This window comes from Vidua chalybeata, chromosome 15, assembly GCF_026979565.1.
Source record: "Vidua chalybeata isolate OUT-0048 chromosome 15, bVidCha1 merged haplotype, whole genome shotgun sequence".
Taxonomy (NCBI): domain Eukaryota; kingdom Metazoa; phylum Chordata; class Aves; order Passeriformes; family Viduidae; genus Vidua; species Vidua chalybeata.
Genome location: NC_071544.1, coordinates 18,423,449 through 18,447,989, shown reverse-complemented (window position 1 = coordinate 18,447,989; position 24,541 = coordinate 18,423,449). Strand labels below are relative to the sequence as shown.

The window sequence follows — 24,541 nt, the reverse complement described above, 5'->3', positions numbered from 1 at the left end:
CTACTCTGGGTTCTGCTCCCGCACTCGAGGCCTCTGGCACAGCTCCGCTGTGGGTCAGTCCTGCCAGACCTTGGCAGTGTCCTGCTGACGCATCCTGCAGAAGGCAGCAAGCAAAAGTTCATCATTTACAGCTTGCAAATGTTCTCTGCTCTGAGGACAAGACTGACTGTCAGGAAAAACACATTTCAGTGGAGCTCACTAGAGAAACCAGTAACACCATAACCTTGTAGCTCAGATCAGGACTGCTGCCCACTTCAGGAAGGGTAGGAACAGACCAGCAGACCCAAAGATCTAAGGATCTGGCTCATGTTTTCTGTATCATCCAGCCTCCATTTTGTAGCTTCAGGGGTGACTAATTGTAGTGAGGCCAATATCCAAAATAAATGGACATACTGACTTGGCTAGATAAACCAAAAAGCCACTTTTGACTAATGAGGTCATGTTGAAGGGTAAAAGCTAGGGCAGAAGAAACTCACAGTGTCAACCTTTTGATTTAAACTGTTACACAAGTCTTTCGTTTGGGAAAAATCATACCATTCTGGCATTTTTAATGAAAAGATTCCAAGTAAAATCAGGGTACAGTTTCCACTCAAGTTCTTCAGATATTTTCTGGATATGAACGATGAACAGAACAGCAAACCTGATTTATGGCTTGATGCTGGCTGCAGTGACTGTATTTCCTCTCCCACTGCAAAGGGACAGGTCTGTTCATTAGCAGGGAGCACGGGAACTTTCCAGTCTCTCCTGACATGTATGGGAATACTGAAGTGTAGAACTCTGTAGAGTTTACTGACACTTGAGAGAGCCCGAACACTCTCTGTAAGGTACAGCAGCCACTATATCTTTTAAGCATTCACATGCAATGCACCTTTATGTGCTTGGTTTTGATACTGACATCCTGTGACAACTTTATTCCTTGTTTCAAGTACAAAGCCTTAAAAGAACAAAATGAGGGAGTACCAGTGCAGCAAGATCTGGACTGGGTCCAGCCCAGAGCATTCTCCAGGGCATTTGTATGTGCACTGAACATTTTCTCAGATATACACTTTGGAGATGCCTACTAACTAACTTCACTTCTTTAAATTAACAAAATTATGGTACTGAAGCAGAAAAGGGAAGAATCATAAGAAAGATGCTAGAGAAAAGAGAATTACTGGAAACTGGGACTGTCATGGGATACAATGAGTTACCCTACCAGCTCCTTTTCTCCAGCTAACCAAAACAAAATCTTAATTTCCCATCTCAGAACTGAAACAAGATCCAGCAATAAAACAAATGAAGCAGCAAAAGTTTATGATTCCCATCAGTGCTTCTGGTAGGAACAGATCGAGCCTTCAGTTTCAACCAAAGCCACAGCAGTAACTCTTTTTGAGCCCCAAAACTTACTCTTCAGAATAAAATTAGACCTTCAGATGCAACAGCCATAAATCAGGTTCCCATATCACAGGTTCCCAAGGAAACTTCCTTGCACAGCAGTTTGGAGCCAAGTTCATTTTTGAAAATACATCAATACCTACAAGCTCTGAGGAAGGAGTGCAGATATTCCTTGAAGTTAAGCTAGCCTGAGTAATAATTACAAGAATTTGCACCTTTACAAAGTGTAGCTGAGGGATGGAAATGATAAATCTTTTTCTGTTTCACGCTGCAAAGTCACAAAACTATTAAAATAATTACTTTTCCTCGGGCCCACTTTACTAGCGCTTCCACGCTAACATCACGCTCATTCGGACCCTCGTTCCATCAGCAGCGTCAGCAGCTCCACTCCGCAGCTCTCCCGGGGATTTTACGGAAAGGCACTGCTGGGCAAGCCCGGCTGCCAGCCCCGGAGCCCGCAGCACACCCGCACACGGTCGAGCACGGCTTAGTCACAACAGATTCACGGAAACCCCGAACTGAGGAATGCAGCCGCCTGCGTGGCTTGCACTCGCGCGGCGAGCAGGGCGTGCTCTGAGGGGGACGGGAGCGCAGGGGGGCTGAGGGAAGGGCTGGAGGCTCAGCCGGACGATGGGCACCGGTGGGGTCATCCCGGATGGGGGCTGCCGAAACCCTGGAAGGGAACGGCTACCTCCAAGGGTTCACAGACAATTTCTCTCACCACCTCTGCGCTAGCCGAGCACTGCTCCGCCGAGGAGCTGGGACTGGGCGGTGACACAGCCCGGAGGGACATCACCCTGAGCTTTGGTCCCAGAGGAACCAACGATGGCCCTGAACTCCCCGGCGGCCACAACGGCGTTCGGGAAGGACGAGGGGAGGCGCCCCGAGTTTCACCATCAGTGCACGGGGCGTCTCCTACGGAGCTATGGGTGTCTTCTGCGGTTCTCCTCGCCGCAGCCAGGTCTCCGGCAGCGCGACCCCCAGCCCAAACGCGCTGCGGGCAGCGGCGGAGCTGCCGCCGGCGAACCCCGCACGTCCCGAGCCGCCGCCGGCAGCGAGACCTCCTCCTCTCACCCCCCGCCCAACCCCGCCAGGGACAGCGGAGCAGAGCCCGCTCCGGGCAGCAGAACCGGGCAGGCGCCTACCTGCGGGCAGCGGAGCGCAGGGACCGAGCAGCCGCCGGCCCGGGCGGCACCAGACTGCGGGAGGAGAGGAGCCGGGGGCGACGGGGCCGAGGAACCGGCCGGGCCGGGCCCCCGGTGGCGGCGGGAGGAGCCTGCGGCACCGCGAGCGACACTCGCGTGGGGCCGCGCCACGGACACGCCGCGCCGCCAGGAAGGTGTCCCTGTCCCTGTCCCTGTCCCCGCCCTGCGGCGAGGAACGACAGTCCCTCTGATGACCCCACCGCCTGAGCCCCTCTGCCGCCCCTCGCTGCGGGGTTATCCTTTCTCTTCCGTAAGCCTCGTGCCTTGCCCTCCGTTGTTTTTTTGGAAGGGGGATGCGGGCTCCGCCTCCCGTGCCCGGGTGCATCCAGCCCCCCGCACCCGCCTCGGGGGACAGCTGGCAGAGTGCGGTCCCGTCGGAGCCTCGGTCACTCAGGTCTCGGTAGGGCCGGGGTCACGCTGCCTCCCTGCCCGTTCCCATTCCCCCTGAAAGGATCCCGTAAGAAGAGAGACACCACATTTTCCACCCCATTGTCCATACTCTTCAGACACTGGCTTTTCTCCTCTCATTCCTGAGTGCCAGGAGCAGGCTTAGACTCCCAGGGCTCTAAGGAAGAGCAGTCCTTGCCCCAGGGCAGACAGAAGTCAGAACAGTTACCCAATTTTAGCCATTTCATGTTTTACTTAGAGAAGAGCCAATAAAGCTGAAACACAGCTGGGGCTCTCCTAATCTAAACCAATTCGGATCGTCTGAAATACAGACCCATGGACTGCAGAGGGAGAAAGAGGCTGGGTTCCTGCAGAGCTGGGTTGGGCCAGCGGATATCTGTCCTCAAGACCCAGCTCTGAGGTGAGGACATGTACAAGGGCCTGGGGGCAGGTGAGCTCCACGTCGGGACACCAGCTCCTGTCCAGGGAGATGACCTGCACAACCTTACAGCAAGGATGGGGATCCAGCAGTTTCCACACAGAAATCAAGTAACAAAGTGGTTTAAAGTAAACCATCTGTGGTGGGTAGGATAAGGTGTTCCAGCTGCAGGGAATTGTTAGTGATTTATCTACAGCTCCAGAATCAGGAGATGCCCAAGATTTCCTTCCCAGTCCAAGACCAAACTCTACCTTTCTGAGGATCCACCTGTGGTTTTCTGCCTGTCCAATCAACTTTTCCTGAATATACTAAAATTTGCTGGATGGAGAATAATTTCTATTTGACTTTTCACATGAACAACTTACATGAAGCTTGAAAAATTTTACCTTAAGTAATTAGAATTCTTTTCTAAACATTATTATTCAGATTTTATTTACCACAAAAGCTATAATCCAGGACAAACCCAGTAAAACTAGTGGAATCAGTAGGGGAAATATTAAAAAAAAGTAGTAGTCCAGAGTTGTTCTCTGCTGAGTGGGTCATCTGGAGAGTTTCAGGATATTGTATGTTGGCAGAAACGAAATATTAAAGCCTAATTATTGAGTAGGCCAGAGAAACAGCAAATGAGAGGACAGAAGGCAGATCTTCTGCAACAGCTCCTGTGAAACAGCCAACTCTGTTCCCCACTGGGCAATAGGAAACCCATTCTGCTTGGTGCGGCAGAGGGATTAATTTTCCATGGGAAACAGAGATCCCCATGTCCCAGAGTTGGGGCTTTGGTCTGCAATAAAAAGACAACACACTTAGGAAGAAAATCAGTGAAACATGTCCCCCAGTTTTCTCAAGAAATTGAGCTTTTCTTCTGTGTCAGCTCAGAAACAGGAGACATGTCCCAAGCTGGGGAATTTTTTCACTCGTACTAGAAAAAGAAACTCAGGGGAGTGAAGTGGTCTCTCTGTCACCTGTCATACACAACAGCCACCGCCAGCTTTCCTGGCTTGAGGAACGGGAGTGCCGTGGTGGATCTCTGGTGCCTTCTAATGGAGAGGAGGCACGGCTTATCCCTCTCCTCCAAGAGGATCCTGCCACCAATCCATACACTCCTCCAGCACATAATCCCCACCTCTCCCCCAGCCTGGGCACGCCAGGCAAACCCCTGGGGTCTGCAAAGGTCAGAGGGGGCAAAGCCCCTAATGGCTGCCACTGAATTAAAAAATAATTTTTAAACGTTTTATTCACCTTTACAATTTTAACTATTCAGCTAACTATACTTTTGGTTCAACTACCAAACTAATTTTTATCAATGCCTTACAAAACCAGAGAAGTTTTGCTACAGTTATTCTATGTATTTTCTGGAACCATAAGCCTTTAAAGAAGCTTTGCAGGTGGCTGCCAGTCCCAAAGTGTAGGTATTGATATACATACTTAATCAAGGTTAAAACTCACTGCAGGCTGTGCGGAGGTGTGGACCACCCAGGGCTCCCCTCCTGTAGCAGGGGCTGTCCCATGATCAGGGATTAAGTGCTTTCTGGATGGGCACATCTGTCCCTGGTGCCTTATCCCATTCACAGTTTCCCCGGCCCTTGACAGCACAGATGATGGCACCTGCATCCACTCTGATACGTGCTGTGAGGTGGCTGCTCCTGAAAATAGCTTGGACATCCTTTCCAGAATGTAAACCACAATGTCCCAGAACCTGCATTTTTAAACACACCAATCCCAGCAAGATTTCTGTAGAGTCTGAACTCCATTTCAGAGAATGCACTGAGGAATGTCTTTTCCTGGCTGCAGGATGTGAAGCACTAGGATTCCTCAGCTAGGGGTCACTAGAATTTAAGGCAGGACAGGACTTCAGAATCCAAAGTGACAGCTCTCCTCCAGCAAGCTGGGTTGTTAACAGTGGCTAACAACTTTTCATTGCAGAGAAATGGAACTCGTTAGTTAACATTGGTTCATTGTCAATAGGTGGCTGGGATGTAAAAGCGTTCCTCCTGCTCCTTTTCACTAGTATATATCATAATCTCTCCCACTGGGACAGGATCCCTGTGTCCATCATCCACTCCCATCAGCATTCCAGGCTTGTCGTGTGCACCTCAAACAGATGCTCTACCCCAGCATTTGGACTTGTTCAGTCCCAGGGCTGGATGCAGTACAGATAAAGCTAATCAATATCCACGTGCAGCCTTTCCCCAGGCATATCTGATTTTTAAAAGATTTCTTCAAATTCTTAGAATGAAAGGCTTTTAGTTTGCATACTGGCAAGAGAGAGACCAAGCTTGCAGGCAAGATTTTCCTATACATCAGTATCATAGACATGTACTTCATTAGTGAGCTTCCATCCTTAAAGCAAGAGCTGGTGTGCCAAGATAAAAACTCCAAAAATTACAGGGGAGGTCTGCATGGTCCAGAGAGAAATTTCACTAATTAAGTTAGCAATAAACCTTAAAAGCCACAACTTTCTTTAAATCTCCATCTCCATCATATGAAAAGAGAGCTCAGTTACTACAGGCTTTTCCCAGCCTGGTGTCTGCAACAGTGCAGTGTTTGTGCTCTGTAAGTCTAGGGGTACCAAGGGCTAAGAAGCCCTGTCTGCTACTGCCAGCACTTCCAGTGCAAAGCAGGAATAAACCATTCCTGGCGTCAGTGTGAGAACCACAGTGGCGAGGACAGGAACAAATCCCATCAGAGACTGTTGGGCAGAAAATATATTGATCAGCAATGTTTATGAGAGTGCAGATGTGAGACAGAGCCCTGCAAACTGCCCAGATGTTAGACTCACTGTCACTCTTATCAAAGCTTCTGCCCAAGCTGCAGGAAGCACCACAGAGCCTCTGGAAAATGGCCATCTCCTCATTGCCTAGATGCAGCATTTAATCCTCACCCTCCCCCTTTCATACCCTTAAAGCTCCATCTTTTCCTTGTATTTGGCTTGAATAATCCAATAAAGCTCACTCTTGACTTTGTAACTATTATGTATTCCAGATGAATACATTATTTTTGATACATACCTGTATTAATACACAAAAACCTAAGTAAAATAAGACAGAGATCTCACAAAGACATCCAGTTAGGCTACAGCATATTCCATATTGCTTGGTCATATCTCCTACTGGACATTGTCTCCCAACCCCATGTTTTCCTTTTCTTTTGTAGAGAAGTAACAAGTCTGTGTCTCCACAGCATGACCCCAGACTGAGCCCAGCATCACACCTGCCAACTGTGAAATAACTACATTTTCTGCTACACATTTCACCTGTGTTTAAAACAGCTGAGATGAAATTTACTGTTCTTTGTGGCTTCATTGTCCTGCTTTCTTCATGCCTGGAAATTCTTTGAGATAAAATGTGTGCTAAGATGAAAGGAAACAAGTTGTCCTTTGAGGCAGTGGATTTTTTGTGGAACAGTGAAAATTGTGTTACAGAAAGGGAAATTCTGCTGAGCTGTCAAGAAAACAAGGAGCATTGGTAGATGAAATCCTAATTTCTCTCAGAGAGTCTTAACACAGAGTATTGCTGCAGCAGCAAACACAGTTGAAAGCACTAAGCTTAATAATATGCCTTTCAATCTGTAGTAATCTTTTAAAGCAGCTATAAGGCACTTGTGATTGCAGGCAGATTTTGAGGAAAGTGTTATAATGTATTGTAAAGCAGCTCCGTGCTGCTTGGGTTCATTGCCAAGCAGTTCAGAGTTACACTGACCACAAATGTGAAATAAAATTTTTGTGGTAGTAGGAACAGTTATTTTTTCCTGTTTCGCTCCTTCTTTAACTGTGCTGGGAATGACTGGGAGCATTAGTATTCTGGTGGAGGGAGGCTGTGACAAAGACCATGACTTCAGGGCCTCCTGACTTCTGTGCTGCTGCCAGTGATGTGGAGGGGACTGACTCTGATGGCTCCACTTCCCAACAGCCCTGCCACAGCACGGAGAGAACAGAGGGTGATTCATAAGGCAGGCACGATGCTCTTGGCTCTGCAGTGCTAGCTCTGCGTTTTGCATGGAACTATGACACCAGGTGAGCAGATATTTATCTTCATGCAGAGATTGCACCTTGTGTGTGCACATACATTCATTTAAAAAAGGACAAGCTATGTGCCAATGTGATTGTATCTTCTTTCTGAATGTGTTTTCCTCACAGGATTTGGAAGCCTCATGCAGGATGTGCTGTGGTGCTTCAGTCAAGTAAAAGGAACTATAGATGCTGGGGTGACAGAATGTAAGTCTATTTTTCCTTTTGTTGCTGTGACCAAAAATAGCTTGTCACATACATCTTGCCTAGCTGGTGTGCAGGGAGGTCATTTGTGTGCTGTTGGGAGCTGCAGGGACAGAGCTAAGCCATGCCCTCGTTATGTACTTGTGCATCTGAAAGAGATGGGCCTCTTAAATTAGCTATTGATCCAAGAATTCATTTTAAGGCATTATAGCTTAATCATATCAATAGCCTCTGAAATAAATTTTCTTTTGGTTTTCAGCTGTTACTTAGAGTTTTTCAGGGAATTATGAGACAGCTTCTCCCACTATAACCTTTACCAGAATCAATTCTGGAACTGAGATGGACTATTAGACACTCTCCTTATATTTTGTTGCGGTCCATGAAATGTGATGACTTTTTAAAAAGCACAGTCTTGTGAGACTAAGAGGACTGAGTCAGCCAGGCCTCTGAGAGCAAAGCTCTGACTTCTCGTGGTGGAAATGCAGCTCTGCCTGGAGCACTGTCACCTGTCCTGCTTCAGTGGCAGTTCTGTTACGCTGCTTTTGCAGAAGAGAGTTTCAGTCTGTAATCTCTAGAGACTACAGTGGGGCACTACACTCTGAAGAATATCGATCAATTTATTAAATCTCTAGAGAAAAACACCACCATAGTGATTAAAGCCAAAATATTTTTTTACTGATGTTTCATTTTGTTGTTTTGGGTTTTTAAAAATTATTTACAAGTGTTTTGAGCTTTTACTGTAGAATCTGCAGATCATTGTAACTGGTCAGGAGTACTTGTTTGCTACTTTAGGATTAATGAAATGTTAGGTTGCCTCTCTTGCTCTCTATTCTTTTCTTAATGTAACCACTTATCAGCTGATAGCTATAAGCTTTATTTTTTTACTACTGGAGACTTAGTGGATGAGCCCAGAGGCATGATGGCAGGAAAGGACTCCTGCGTTTTTTTTCTTGGGGTAATCTGGGCTCACAGAACAGTAAAGGCTGATGAATAATACTTAGAAGCTGCATTCAGTAGAACTAGTAATTAAAAGGTGATACCATTGGTGCATTCAATCTGAACAGGCACAAAGAGCATGACCATGACTGAGGAGGAAGCTCACACAAGTGTTACATGTGGGATGGGCTTTGGTTCTTGTGCTGGTTTGTGTTGGTATGTGAAGGTACATGTGCATAGGTACTAATGTGTGTAGATGAATTAAGTCATAAATGTGGTATTACAGATGCCTCACCTTCATCAGAAGCCTATCCATAACTTGTTACTATTATTCTAGTCTTTGCAACACAATTTTTACCTTCAGAACTCTTGCTAATATCCAAGCATCCTGAACTTGCACAATGTGATTTCTTTAGTGACTAGGAAGCACACCGTTGTGTATGGTCAGGTGAGAAGAGATGTTACTTTTACTATAATGCTCTGTATCTTTGAATGTAGTAGAGCCTACCTCCTTCAGCAGGATGGACTGTCATTCTGGCTTTCAAATGATACTTTGAATGTTGCCAACAATAATTCTGCATTCATTTTGTGGTAATTGTGTGCTCTTATCCACACAGAAGCTGCACAAACAGATCTACACAAACCACCTCATTTTGTTCTTTCCTTGTTCCTTGCTTTAACTTGGAGAATGGTGTCACAGTCCGTGGTACTTGTCCCGATAAAACCAGGGGTGTAATGGATCCTTTAACTAAAGCAACTGTGGGAATGAATGAGCTCCCTTGTGCATAGATGGGAGGCCTGAGACATCTTTCAGCTGCTCAAACACTAATTTCAGTGTTAAATGTTAAGTACATGACGTTACTGACTGCCATTGTCATATCACCGTGCTTTAAATTACATTTCAGTACTGCCAAAAGCAACCAGGTTTTAGAGACCTTGCCTTTTTCTGATATATTGACTATTAGGAGTCTATTGTAGAAAACGGATTAGCGCGAACTTCAGAGGTGAAACTTCCCGGAGGCTGGTGCGGTGCGGGGGTGGCTCGCTCGGCTCCGGGCGTGCGGCAGTGTCAGGACACGCGTCCGTCCCTCCGGCCCCGCTGCTCCCGGGATGCGGTCCCGGTGCCATGCGCCCTGCGCGGCCCCGACGGCGGCTCCCGGCGGCCGCGGGAGACTGGGGCGGAGCGGGGCGGGCTGGGGCGGCCCGGGCCCGGGGCTCTGCGGCTCCCTGCGGGGCCGGGAGCGGGGCGCCGGGGGTGTGTTCGCGGGCGGGACGGGCTTAGTCAGCGCTCCCGGCCGTGCCGCACCCGATGCGGCGGCGGGGCCGGGCCGGGCGAGCCGGGGCGCTCCGCTCCGCTCCGCCGGCAGCGCGGGACCGGCCCTCCCCGCCGGCCAGCCCCGCCGCCCCGCGCGGGCCGGGGGTGCCGCTCTCCCCGCTGCTATCGGTCGGTGTCTTAGCTCGGTCCGGCGCGGAAGATGAAATGCTTCTCGCGGTACCTCCCGTACCTCTTCCGGCCGCACGGCGCGCTCCGCTCCGCCAGCTGCCACGCGGAAGGTACGCGGGGCGCGGGGGGCCGCGGGCGGGGAGCGGCGGACGCGGCCGGTGCCTCCCTCGCACCGGCGGGGCCGCCGGTAAACGCCGAGCCGCGGGACCGGCGCGGCAGCTGCGGTGATGGTGCTGCACGGCTCCAGTGCGTGTAGTTTGTAGATGTGGCCTTAAATGCATCCGGATATTCCCGAGGAAGTGGAACAATCCTGCCATGCTCTGCCCGCCTCCGATCGCCCGACCCCTCTCCCGCCGTCAGCAGAGCGTGTTTCCAGGTCTTGGCGAAACAGCTCTGCAGCAATTTGGGAAAAAGGAAATGTTCTCAGCAGTGTTTCAACTTTGCATTTCCATCGTAGGAATGCAAAGTAGCGGGACTGTGTTTGCCGAGACTTCCGTGGGACTCTCGCAGTGGAGAGCCCATTCTTGCGGATTCATCCCCGTGTGACGCAGTGTGCGAGCTGTCGGACGGGTTTACGGATCATCCGCAGGCACCAAACAGCCCCGTGGGATTCACGTTCTCGGCACTGCTTCTCCCCGTGGGGAACCACAGCGGTTTTCCTCATTTGCCCTAAACAAAATCAGTTAATGATGAAAACCATCACCCTGTCATCTAGTTTTTCTGCAGACCCATCAGTCTGTGAACACGACTGAATTGCCAACCTGACCCAAGAGGAAAATCCAGGCAAACGCTGGAGGGATGTTTGGTTGCTGAGGGTGTGGAATGGAAGGGGTAAGCAAGGAGCACTTGGCAGCAGACAGTGACACTCCAGGCTAAGTTATTACAGCTACTCAGGTTGCTGTAGTTCAATCCAAGCAGACAGTATAAACTTTTTTGTTTTAAAGTTTCTCTGAAGTTCTAAGCAGATCAGATTATCCAAATAGATATCTGACTCTGAACTTCTTTCTTTGAGAATTGTCCTAGGATTTCTTTTGTTTTCACGTTGACTTTGTCCAAAAGTACAGTTCCTTAAGATATCCTGAGCATGTCAATTCTCGATTATTGTATGGGAACAAGTAACTCAGTGGAGATGCACACCTGTGTGCTGTTTAAGGGAGGTCATATGACAGGACTGAGGAAAAAAGAAAAGAGTTAAAGAAAAATGTCACACTGGTGTGCTACTCATTCTTCTCCATAGCAAACAATACAGAAAGAATGAAACTTGAACAGCACTCTTTCTTAGGCCATGATTAGATGCATATGATAAACTTGGGGTAAAACTGAGGTCTGGAGAGTTTAAAGGACCCTGTTCTACCCTAACTTATCAGCAAAACCAAAAAGAGAGCTGCCTCCTGCCTGAAAAGGCAGTTTAATAAATAGCTTTAAGAAACGCAGTGGGGTACATATTATGTATTTGGCAATGAATGTTTCTTTCAAGGCCCCCGAAGAACGGCTGGCACCGTGCCGGGGCTCTGCCTGGGCTGCAGCTGCCGAGACAGGGCAGGGACTGTGCGCAGCGAGGGCGAGCACTGGCCCGCGGGGCAGCCTCGCTCCGCCTGCCGCTGGGACACAGAGTCCTTGTCCTCGAGCTCCAGCACCCCCGAGAGAGGGCACAGCCTCCGGAGCTGTCCCGAGGGCACAGGACGAGTGGTGCCTGTTGGCTCGGTGCCGGCCTTGTGCCCACTGCCACCGCCCGGCCCGTGGCGAGCTCGACTGGAGCTCGGCTGGCAGAGGGAGCCCGGCTGGCCGTGGGGAGCTCTCCTCTTGCCAGCAGTCCAGGTCTGCCCTGCAGCAGCTGAAACAGAATTTACACTGGATCTTCAGAAATTACATGAACTTCCAAATTACACACTGAATGTCAAGAGAGCAAGACAGGTGAATTCTGATCCCTGCTGCTTGATAAGTCACAGCAACTCCTCCGATATCTTTTGAGTAGCTCCTGTGTCTTTTCCTGTTTGGAAGTGTTATGATACTTTCCAGAATATTTGTATAATAGTACCCTGGCTCACAAATGCTCCAAAGAGTGGAGCGATGCCTGTGTTTCAGTAGCCCGGAGGTAACTCTCTGTTTGTTTTCTCTGAAACCTTTTACAATTTTCTGGTTTTTCACATCTCTCAATTTGTGTCCAGGCTCTGAACCAGCATTTTAGGAGGTTCCAGTGGAGGTGACATGAAAGCTGGAATGTTGAGTCGCTTATGTTAGAGCTGATACAAAAGCTTAGCTCAAAGGTGCCCTTAAGCTAGACTGTTAGCTTTGTAGGGGTCTTTAAGACTAAAGCTCACCCAGAGGCACCTTAAAACTAAGCTCTTTACCTTAGGGGCACCTCTAGGCTAGGCTTTTGGCCTTTTAAATATTTTTGAGTGATGCATGTAAAAAGTAATAATTATTTCCTCAGGTGCTCCAGACAGCAGATTCCTCCATGGGTAACCACAGAAAGTGTGGTCAGGTTTCAGTGGGATCAGTAGGACAGGCCAGTTAACAACACGAAGGAAGGTTCTGCTTGGGAACTGTTTCAAATGTGCCTCAAAGCTGCTGGTCGCTGGTGCCAGCTTGGAAGTGGGATGGAGTGGTGAAGGGACCAGCTGGCTGGGGGCCGACAGGCTCCTCTGCTGCCCTCAGTCCTGGCACAGAGCAAACCTCTGTCCACATGCAGGAGAGCCCTCACACAAAATCATTTGCCTGGAGTGAACCTAAAATAGTAAATTTTCTGGTTTGGAGACTTTGCCTTTGTTTTTATGATGACTATTACACTTACCACCAGATTGTCAGTTTTGTTCTTGCTGTGTTGACCACAAGTGGGTTTATTTTCCTGGTAAGTCATTCCAATGGTTCCAACCTGAGTTAATCAGGCACCAGCAGCTGTGAGCTTCATGGAAGTCCTTATGACTCTGGAGGGAAAACCACAGAAATTAAATTTACAGCAGTCCTAATTCTACAGGATAGCGTGCAAATTAGAGGAATGGTGCGATTGCAAAAGCATGCAAATATGGTTTGGTGTAATTAATAGTCTATAATTACATGAAGAGAGGCCATTAGTGTAAGGCTGATGGAGGAGAACACTGAGTTAAGATTGAGCTTTCTACAATAATTACATATCCTGATTTAGCTATTTTGCAGTTTCTCATTCTGAATGCCACATCAACCCTTGCTTTTGAGTGAACATCAGACTGGCTCTAATTTCAGGTCTTACATTTATCAGGACATGCACCACATGCAATAGTCCAACTGCCTGGTCAGTTTATTCCCTAATAACAAATGAGGTTAATTCTGTGTGGCCACAAAGAACTGGATTTTGGCTAGGGGGAAAATGGCTAATTCCCTATCCCAAATACAAGGCATAGTGTCAAACTGAAGCAGTGTGGAAATTATTTCTTCTCCCAGTGAGCTTAAGGCCTTGTTTCTGTGTACCCATTTCTTCTCTTTTATGTCTGCTTGCCTGAGGGAGGGAACCCCAGAGCATGGCCCCGTTGCTGTAGCAGGGCCTGGAGTGAGACAGGTGATGTGCCACAGCAGCTGGCAGGAGAGATGCAGGTGCATCGCTGGGCTGCTTTAATTTGAGACATGATGAACTGTGTCCTGACAGGACGTGGTGGGGAGCTCCCATGCCAGAGATGCTGCTCAGAATGTGATGGGATGCCCAACCCACAGCCTCAGGCTCAGGCACTGCTGTTCAGGCTCAGCACTGGTGCAGGTGGGTCGGTTTTCTCCGTTGGGGATGATCAGTGCACCTGTACTTTTGTTGTTGTGACTCAGGAGCTGGAATTACCTCTCCTTGGCTGCAATGGTTGCATTTCCCTTGCACTTCTCCTTATTCTGCCCATATCAAGGCTTTTTACAAAAAATAACATTTTTGTGTCTGTTGCTGCTCCTTGTACGAGCAGGTTCCATCCCCATGTGAACACTGGGCTATGAGTTGGGAGCTCATGTGAAAGCCAGATAAACAGGAACAGAGGTCTCTGATCCCTCTGTGCTCTCATCAGTTCAGGATGGAATATTTTAATTCTTATGAGTGGCATTTCAAAACCTTTCAGTGCCACATAAAACTGCTTTGTGTCTCTAAGTGAGCTCTGATAGTATAAACATTTTTATATTGAGGCCATGATCCCTCACATGATCTTACACTGCTGTAAGCTTACAGCCAAAAGTGACAAAACTCTGCTTAAATAGGTGTTTTTTAAAGAAAGAAAAAGAAAAATCCTGGTAGCTCCTAAGCTCAGACATGGCCTGATGTGGAGATCAAGTTTAATTATTTAAAGAGTATGTGCTTTTTTCACCTATTTCCCAGGCTCATGACCTCATTTGTGTTTGTTCTATCAAAGCTATTGGGTAGAGAATGGGGTTGAATTTGGTTTGAATCATGGGTGTGACACTGAGCTGCTGTTTTAAACAAATTAATGTTCATGTTCCCCTGTGACCCTTCTGAGTGAGAGAGGAAGGATTGCTGAGGGCATTGTTGGGAGGTTCTCTTGGGGTGGGCAGTGGCTAAGGCCACAGGACTTGTGTGGAGAACATGGGATTGTCTTTGGTCAGACTTTGAGGGTGATAACTGGAATTGAGTGCTCTGTGGGCTGGCTAAAGGGACCATACATCATGGATGGAGTAAACTGGGATGAGTCTATCCTTTCAGGTTTTGCTCTTGAGCAATACTCTTTATTCCGGTTGGCCAAGAAAGGGAAAATTCCTGACCATGGAGTTCATTATAGAAAGTAGAACTGAATATAGAGCAGGAGATGATTCTGCTGAGGTTGGAGTCTTGAAAGTTTTGGTTAAATGCGCTTGAAATGGTGGCTCTTGATTAGCTCTGCCAGGAGGGGGTCATGAGAGATGCTTGTGGTTTGCTTAAATAACTCCTTGGGGGCGTTGTGTGTGATCTGTGCTGAAGCTTTGTCTGCAGGCCTCAAAGCTATAGATTTTATCTTAAAAAAACAAATGAGACATTACTTGTTTGCAGGAGACAAACCCCACCTGTAGGGAGATGTGAATACCAGCCTGGTCAGGGAGAGAGAAATGGCAATCGTTTCTCACAGTGGCTTGTGAGAATTGTTAGGGAGTTGTAGGAATGTGATAACTCGTTAGTCTAAACAATCTGCAGGTGTTGTTTTTCCACCTTGCTTTTCTGTTCCTCTCCAGGACAGTGTGTGAGAAAGATGTTTTTATTAATTAACCAATCAAACAATGTATCGTATCAGTCTATTTAAACCAAAGTTTCCTTTCCATAAAAGCCTTCTTTTCTTCCTTTTTACGCTGCGCCCTCGTCTATTCTTGTGTCATTCTTGGCACAAAAGTAACAGGGAGTTGTCTGCTGGACAGGGCAGGGACTCGAAGCTCTGCTTAAAGACACACCTGGAACAGCCGCTGCCGGCCCCGCCCCGCCCGGCCCCGCCCGGCCCCGCCCGGCCCGGCCCCGCCCGGCCCCGCCCGGCCCCGCCCCGCCCCGCCCGCCCCGCCCCGCCCGGCCCCGCCCCGCCCCGCCCCGCCCCGCCGCCTGCGCTGCCGCCGGCTGCCGGGCGGGGGCGGTCCCGCCGCCCCCGGGGTCCCGCCGCCCGCGGGGTCCCGCCGCCCCCGGGAGCGCCGACAGCCTCGGCGGGCGGGGTCCTATGGGCAGGGTCACCCCACGGCCGGAGGCGGCAGCGGCGCGTCCCGGTGCACGCCGGCTGCTGGGAGCACCGGCCCCGTCCTTTCGCGGGGTCTGAGCCCTCCGGATGTGACATCGCTGCGGGGGATGCTCGGAGTGGCCCCGCCGCGGCTCGCCCCGACCGGCGCTGCCCTGCGAGACGAACACTCGTCTTTAATGACACGAAATGTCGCTGAGGGATTTTTTTCTCAAAAATACTTTTAGTTGTGAATGCTCCATCTTGGCGTTGGAGGATTTTGAAAATTATTTTTCTTCTCCCCCAGTTTGTGTCGGGATGCTGCTCCCCAGACTTCTCCCTCTGATCCAATTCCTGTGTGACCGTCGGCCTCTACAGGCCTCTCCTGGAGCTCAGACTTCCCGCAATTTTCCATTTCCACCGAACAGCTCCAACAAAAGCATAAGCTGAATTATAAGCACATTTCCAAGATATCTCTGGAGATATTTCCATTCTGTGACTGTATTTTCCTCACTACAGATGGGTTCAGCTGTAGCTTCCCAGCGTTCCCCTGTTGTCTATATTTAGTTAGTGCTTAAATCAGCACAAAGGTGCCTTCTGTCATCCCTCCCACTCGGAAGGGACCTGATGGAGGTTGCAGGGAAATGCTTCAGAGTGAGAGGGAAGAGCAGCTGGCGGGGGCTGAGCTTCAGAGCAGATCTCGGGCTGCGGCTGCCTTTAAATGGAGTTATTTTAAGCACTTGTGGGGAAGGCAGGATGGTGAGTGTGGTGTGGTCAGGATGACCTACCAATAGGAAGAAACAGGGAAATTGTCTCTGTTTGAGATTTAACCTTTTTTTCCTCTGCAGGCAGCTTTGCAAAACAAGGTTACCAAAAAGGTCTCTGAAATTCCTTAAATATGTCATTGTGGTTGAGCTGTGCAGGTGTCCTTGCTGTACTGAGATGCTGCTCTTACTGTGAACTCCTTGTGTTACACCAGTCACCCCACAAACCATGTTTGATACTACACTCTAAATAATGTTCTGCCATGGATTATAAAAGAAAACCAGGCTGTTAGGGGCTGATTTGGCTATATTTGGGAAATAAATACTCAGCTTTGTAAAGCCATATGGCAGATTTATTCACAATCAGCAGTTCCTTTCAAATGCAAGTTCATGTCATTTAGTAATACATTTTCCAGTATACAGCTCAGCACTCTGTTTTCTCTGTTTCCTCTTCCAGCGTGTGATCTGGGAGCGGTCAGCTGGCTGTGGCCATGGGCCACCTCCTGTCTGGGCAATGCACATTCAGCAGTATAATTAAGCACTTACATTAGTGAGTCCTTACCAGCTCCTGTGGACTTCATCAGCAGTTTTTGTCCCTGCCCGTTTCCAGTGCTGCTGGCTGCTCTTTTGCTTTATGTGCAGTGTTGCACAGCAGTGCAACTTTTGGCTTGGTTTCCTCGAAACAGGGCTGTGAGACCCTGCATGGAAAGTGTGTCTGGGTGGCCATCAGAGCCACTCTCCTCCACTGCTTCAGGCACTTGCCTGGCCAGTCCAGCTCTGGCCTTGGGGATCTCAGAGGCACCAGCTCTGTGGGAACGTGGGCAGGGGGACATCCTCCTTGTGCTCTGTGGGGTGGGGGGCGGTCGCATCCCGAGGGAGGGGGCTCTGTGTCCAGAGCCAGTGCCAGAGATGCTGGGCACCGGGTTCCTGGTGCTGCCTAGCAGGCTCAGCAGGCAGGCAGGTGTGCTCAGCACCTGGCCAGGGCACAGCCCGTCCCCATCGTGGCTGCGGGGCTTTAGTGGAGAGCGTGAGAGCTGGTGTGGCTGAGAGCAGTGGGTGCATTGCTGCTCCCCACAGTGGGGCAGCCTGTGTCTCCAGGATGGGGCCCTGGGGGGACTTCAGGAGAGTTACCAGCCTGAAGATCTGGAGCTCTGCAGTTCGTGGGTGGAGAAAGTCAAGAGTTGCTGAGAGGTGCTCATTGTCACAAGATGAAGGATGGCAGTGACAATTCCTGGTGCACGAGCGGGTCCAGGCCCTAGGACACCTGGTGCAGAGTAAGAAGCAGGGCTTGGCCCCATGTGGGGTGAGTGGGGTCTGCCCAGGGCTGCTGTGTGCCACCAGGGATGTCCTGTGCCTTCCCGGAAGGCAAACAGTTCTCCATGTTTTTCTGAGGGTTCTGTGTCCTGACTGTGTGCACATGCACAGCTGCACAGCAAAGGCATTGCCTGCAGAATTACAGTCCCCTGCTGCTTGGGCTGCCCTGAAATCTTCTTCTCCTTTTTGGGCTGGCTTTGTAATTTCTCAAGGGTAGTTGTCCTTGAGAGGAAAGATATTTCAGGTTTGCTGTGCTTGACCTCAATCCCCATGTTGTTGAAACTTAAAAGCCATAAAATTCACACTGATGAATTTTCACATGTGAGTCTGCAAAGGCCACGGAGAACGTTTTTGATAGACTGTCATGCCCATATTTTTCTGACACCCATTTTTGGAGGGCAGGAATGAGGGGAACCTTACTGTTACATCTTTGACATTCTGTTCCCATAATTTGGGTCTCAGGATATGAAGCACCAGAGCATCTTTATCAAAGCCCGTTGGCAAAAGATGCGTATGATGGTGGTGGATAGGTCTAAAATAGACTCTGCAGTCAGCAGGATGAAAGGTGACTCTTCCTTGTAAGTTAAGGCAGGTTGGAGTGGAAGGGCTGAGCGAGCTAAGTGTGGGAAGTGCTGGGGTCGAGCTGGGGAACCACGAGTTGTCAGGGGAATGCCTGTGGTTCGTGTGGGGGAGTGGGGTACTCTGACCTCTGTCCAGGACATCCCACTGTGGCTGTGCTCTGTGTGCTGCTGGAGGGAGTTGCTAACATGTGTGACCTCATGTGAAACACACTGTTCAGCTGCCTCTTTGTAATGAGCACAAGTACTTGTTCTAAGTCAGCAGTCAAGGTGAGGCTGCTGCAAGCTGGCAGCAGTAGGTGCATGCAGACAGTGTGAAGGGTGGGTGTGCAGCATTCCATGGACTGCTGGGTGTCCACAGAAGAGCACACGGATGGATTGACAGCCTTCATGCTAACGATTCAATTACTCTTCATGCACGGATGTTTCTCCCTTTAAATGTTCAGAAATAACTCGCAAACGTAACAGGAATTGAATCACTTTTGTTTATTCAATTGGATTAAAGTAGCTGTATTCCCATGTTTACGAGGGCAATTGGATTTAATGTTACTTTGCATATTGTTCCACTCACATCTTTGGGGGAGTAGTTGTCTGTTTAAGGAAGTAATTTTTTTTTAAAGGAGAATAAAATCTTAATGATCACATCATCACATTTCAGTGTAGACTTCTATGCCTAGTGTCATACTGACCTCATTGCTGATGTTGTTGTCATATGTAATTCAGGAAAATGCCTTGGGAAAGGCACGTGTGTGTGTTCCAGTGTGCTGGAGCCCATGTGCTGCTGCTTGATTCATAGCTGGGCTGGGGCTATTAGATCTCCTTCCCCCAGGCATTTTATAATCTGTTTAACATAACACAGTCGTTTGTCTTGTTTGCTGACTGTGTAACAGATGGATATGTGATTTTCGTAATTACTATATGAACATTAATAAGACGTGATATCTTTTATTAAGTAACAGTTTTCCAGGTTTATTTTTCCAAATGACATGAGGTAGATTATATGTAAATATTAGTGACATACAAATATTAGTTTTACAGCATTGGCATTCTGAGAAGTCAGGCAAACTTTTAGGGCTCCACAGGGTGTCTCTTGTTTTTCTTTTTCCCCTCCCCTAAGCTGTACTTCATGAAGATTCTTAGGTAGCATAATCGGGTTTATGTTTTGTTATGTTTTCCTTGGTATAAGGAAAGCCTAGACCTGGCCAATGTCCTAGGCCATCCTCTATATTTCTGCTGCCAGTGCAGCGTTCTTCCAGCCCATTTCTGTCCTCGTGTGATACTATGATCCCGTCTTTCCTGCTGGAGATCTCCCAAGTGGGAATCAGTGTAAACGAGTAGGAAGGCTGAACACCATACAGAAGAGAAAGTTTCTCTCACTGCAGCCACGGCTGTTCCTGGGAGCTCTCCCTGCTCCGTGCCTGAAGAGGAGCCTGGAGAAAGGAGGTCAGTTTTCCTGGAAGCGGTGGGAGGCTGGCAGTGCCAGGCACGGCTCCTCAAAGCCGCACCCGGCCCTCGCACTGGGACTTCAAAAAGGAGGTGTATTTTTGTTTTGTGATGAAGCAGCCCCTTCTGCTACCTCGGAGGGGACCAGCAGGTCCCAGGGCCCTTCCAGGGATGGGGACCCTGGCCAGCCCCAGTGCCACCTTTCCCAAGCTGCTGTTTTTTGCTGGAGACACCAGGAGGACCCCAGGAATGATGGGTCACACTGGAATGCTGAATTTCAGATGATCCCAGAGAATGAATGTCTGACCTGGGGTGAGGTGGAGGGCAGGGCTGGGCAGGGCAGAGCTGGAGCCAAAAGGCTGGAGCTGCTTCTGTTGCTGTCGTTGGCCTCTCCCTGTTTGTGGCTCTGAGTCATGGAGGAGTAGTGCAAATGACTGGATTTAGGACTATGTGCATATAAGAAATGTTGAACGGGATCAGTGTAACACTCCCTGACCTTCTGTCAATGCATGAGCTTCGAACACAAACTCAATTTAAGCTGAAACATTCCCTTCTTGGGCTCTGTGTTTTGCAGGATAATCTGCTATAATGTGTTGTATCACGCCATAATGGCAGGTGAGGGGAGAGCAGGGCAGCCTCCCCGGCAGCCTCCAGCCCGGGCTGCAGCCAGCCCGTGCTCCCCAGGCTTGCCTGGGTCCTGCAGGCTCAGGGCACCCTCGGTGCCGTGGCTGCTGTCACTCGTGGCAGGACTGCTGTGCCCGTGGGGCCTGTGGCCACAGAGACCACAGGGAATCACAGCATGTTGTGATGACTCCTTGTTATTTCCCCCAGAAAATAGCAGGATAGTTTCATGCTTAGAATATGTTCTGGGTTAACCAGAGCATGCATGAGCCTGGCTGACTCTCCAGTGCTTTTCTGGGCTCCAGACTGGTTTGTCATGGGGCATTGCCCACAGATGGGGACCCTCTGCCAGGGCACCATGGGGGGGCACGCTTATTGGGGCAGGCCCTTCGCTCATGTTGGCTGTTGCTTTGTGAAGCACCACTAAAAATTGACAAATTCCTGTTAATGTGGAAACAGTAGGTGAGTCTATCACTCCCGACAGGCTCTCTTGGTTCCCCAGCTCTCAGCATTGCAGCAGCAGCCGCATTTTGCTGTATCCCATTTTGCACTTTCCACCAGGCTGATTTTGGGTCACCATCCATCCTTCTGACAGTTGTGGAGCTTCAGCTAATCCCTGTGCAGGTCAGGAATGCTGGTCTGCCAGACACACAGTTTCCTTTCCTTTGGGGAGTTAACTCTGACTGATTGGCCTTTTTGCTTTCCATTTTGTAAGGCTGGCCAGGCTATGTCTGTGTGGGCTTCACTCTGCTGCTGGGTGACATCTGAGGACAGGCAGAATGATTTTTATAAGACAGTAATCCCAGCCTCAGGTTCCCAGTGCTCTGAAACTTACTGTGTTTGTGTTGCAAGACATGGGCAGCCCTATTTTAATTTATAGCATGATTTCATTACTTTTTGATGTGGGACATATTCAATTAACTGAAGGCTGTAAAGTAATTGCAGTTTAGGAAATACAATTCACAGTGACCTGGATGTGTTGGTGTTTCATTGCTGAACATTCTTTCAAATAAAATCCACCTCTGAGGCCATATGAAATTTTGCATATTAATTGCTAATTTAACAGAACAAATGCTAAATAGTCATTCTTGCAAATAATACCCCAGGATATGTGGGGAAGCATCTGAGTGTTCAATGTAAATACATTACAGGACAAAGTTTGCTTTTTCAGTACTCAAACTGATCCCTGTTTCTCTTTTGTTGGTTCTTCTGATCATCAGCTGATGGATTAACAAAGTTTGCAAATTGTTGTTTGTTTAATAGTTTTAAAGGTTACAGGGTTTTTTGTTTGATTGTTTTATTACTGTGGTGTATGATTGCCATCTTTGCTCTGTGGAACTGGTTTTTGCCTTTGTCCTGGTGACTGACGTGTTTGGAGGCACAGCAGCATGGGGAAGGCAGGTGCCACTGCCCTGCCCATGCCCGTGGGGAGGGTCTGGCCAGGCTGTGCTGGAGGGGCTGGGTGTGCGGCCAGGTGACCACAAGCACTTGTAGCTGCTCCACTCAAGTGTACCTGTGAGTTCACATATTCCCTCCCATAGGGTGACCTAACCTAATAAAAACATTTTGAGAGCTGTATTTCCATATGAAATCGTCAAATTAACACAGTGATTTTCTTCTCCAACTGAAAATAAATCAACAGGAAAATCCAAGAAGCAAAATACTGCCTTTATTTCTGCATTCTGTGCTTACTCGATTTAGTAATTCAGCCTGAGACTTCCTCTCATGGTTCTCTCATGAGCAGTGTTCCAGTGTCCTCTTGTGTCCTCTTTAACCCCGTATCACATTTTGCTGCAGCGGCAGCGAGCCCCCGAGGGCAGTGAGGGCTGTGTGTGTGACGTGGTGCCTGGACCTGGCCGTGCTCTGTGCCCAGGGCTCCCAGGAGACCCACACTCGTGCCCGCAGTGTGCTTCACTCCAGGTACCCGGCCAATGCCTGCCAGCTTTGGCCTTCCACTGTCACCTGTGGAGGAGTTTCTTACTCCAGGTAAAACCCAAACCCAGAGGAGCAGACAAAACACTGACATGGACAAGCCTGACTGCATCATGGCTCAGAGTAGCTGTTTTCAAGAAAAAACTTCTTCCTTAGACTGTGCTACGCTGGCTCAGATGCTCCAGTGCTGAAGCATGTGGCCTTAATCTTCAGAAGTGGCAAATCCTATTTACTGTGTAAGTATTTAAGCTAATTATATCGCTGATATGAGGAACATGTGACAAACTGTTCACACTGTATCCTTTAAAAGACATTCATGTCTCAGACCCTCATGAAATATTCTGTGTCTCATTCCATTCTTGGCATATTGTTTGTGTTCTACTGTGTTTTTAGCAATAATATAACTTAGTAATAATATAGAGGTAATAAGTATGTTATGGCTGGATCATCTGTAGAATAGAATAAGAAATAATTCATAGCAAGTTTTTCCTGGAAGCACCATGTTTATGTTGCTGTTGCACAGGTGCATTATATTGTTGCTGTGCAGCTGTTGTATTATAGGAGAAATCTGAGGAACAGGAAGATGTCTGACCTTTTCTAAAGCCTGGCATAAAATGCTTAGTAGGGAAAGACTGCACTGAAGAAAGCTGCTAAAGTGCAGCAGAAGCTGGTTAGTCTAGTTGAAGGCAGGAGGGAAAGCCCTTGGGGAGCAGCTGCTCCCCGAGCCAGGCTGGGTGTGTGGCAGTGCTCGTTGCTGGCATGCTGTTAATCATGTACAGCTTGTACCATCATGGCAGGGGTCAAGGCCAAGTAGATCAATTTATCATTTGACCTTTGAGAAGCAGAAGTCTTCACCTTCTTTGCATTCAATGAACTGATTCTTCCCTTTTCTGCCCAGAGGTCCTGACTCTTTTTCTCCACCATATGGGAAGAAGAGGGCTGCAGCTTGTCCTCTGCATGCAACCTGGCTTCCCAATTCTCTTGATCTTGATTTAAGCTGGTAAATTATTTGCCTTCCTCAAGTCATGCTAATTAAGGCTCATATGATTGGGACTTCATCACAGATGTGGGTTATGGCTTCCCCAGCTTGCTTACGTGACTTACAGGAGAAAACATGAAAAACAAATTGACTTAGTGCAGTGAAATCACAGTCAGCTCTTGCTGCACTGCAGGAGCACAAAGGTAGGGCTCCAGAGGACAGCAGAGGGTGCACAGGGGCTCAGGGAGGATATTAACACATGGTGGGGGCGTAGGTGCTCCCTTGGGACCACGCAGCAGCTCAGCACACCGTCAGGGGATGGTCCTGCATGAGGCGTTGACCATGAGGGTGTTCATCCAGAGAGGGTTCACCCTCCATGCACGTCCCTTCATGGCTGGATGGGAATGGTCTTTGCTGGCTGGTGCAAGCTGGTGCCTTTCCTGAGCCGTGCCCAGGCTTCTTAGGCTGGAAGACAGGAGCATCAGTCTCTCTGGGTGCTCAGCTGGCACAATATTTATAAACTGTCTGTGAAGGACTCAGTTGTCTGTGCTCCTCTCCTCCTCAGAGACCAAGATCCCTGACCTGGTGTCTGTGTCTCTGGCCATCCCAGGAACCGTGCCTGTGGTGTTGGATGTGTTCAGCACTGGGGATGGTGAGAAGCTCTGGATTCCTGCAGGGTGTGCAGCATGGGGGGCTCTGCCCTGAGACAGCTTTTTCCCTTTGGAGTTGTCCCTTAAGTATGGGCCAGCCAGCCACCAGCCCAGGTGGCTGACACCAATTGTATGTGGAGAATAGGAGTATAATTACCCCATTTTTACTGCATAATTAGCTCTTCAGATTTGTGAAGCTAAAGTGCTGTCTCTACTGGAATCTGTGAGCTGAAGGACTTGGACTACTGGACACGATATGAGAAATTGTACAAGGGCTTTAAGTGCTCTCCTTCTCTGAATACTAATTGTGTGCCATGACCTTCATCCAGATCAAAGATCAGGTGCTGGCTCTGATGTGAGATGTTGAGGGGTGTCATGAAAGGCCTGGTTTCCCTTCCTTAGCAGAGATGGGCTTTCAGTTAAAGCATCTCTGACGTGGTCGGTGCAGGTGGAAGTAGCCACCACCTGTGTTGGTCCATAGTTTGATCAGTCTACAAGGCTGAGATGCTGCAGAGTGAGAGTATGTGCTGCTACCAGGAGCAGTTCCCTGTCCCACCCTGGAACAGGGGGATGTTCCACCCAGGGGAAGGGACAGACAGGGGGAAGCAGTGTCTACATGCAGCCTCAGGTTGCTG

The 24,541-nt window shown here is 48.9% G+C and overlaps 1 protein-coding gene across 2 annotated transcripts in view; it reads left to right on the top strand.

Moving 5' to 3' along the window:
• Positions 1-7,304: 7,304 nt before the first annotated feature.
• Positions 7,305-24,541, top strand: part of PPP2R2B (protein phosphatase 2 regulatory subunit Bbeta) — a 63,469-nt gene continuing 46,232 nt past the window's right edge. The window contains exons 1-2 of one of the 2 annotated variants that reach the window (XM_053956759.1): positions 7,305-7,417; positions 7,541-7,618. In XM_053956759.1, the coding sequence (XP_053812734.1) occupies positions 7,408-7,417; positions 7,541-7,618 (88 nt within the window). In that variant the 5' untranslated portion in view covers positions 7,305-7,407. Of the gene's footprint in view, positions 7,418-7,540; positions 7,619-9,976; positions 10,106-24,541 lie in introns of those variants that run through there. The other variant, XM_053956760.1, reaches the window with a different exon arrangement.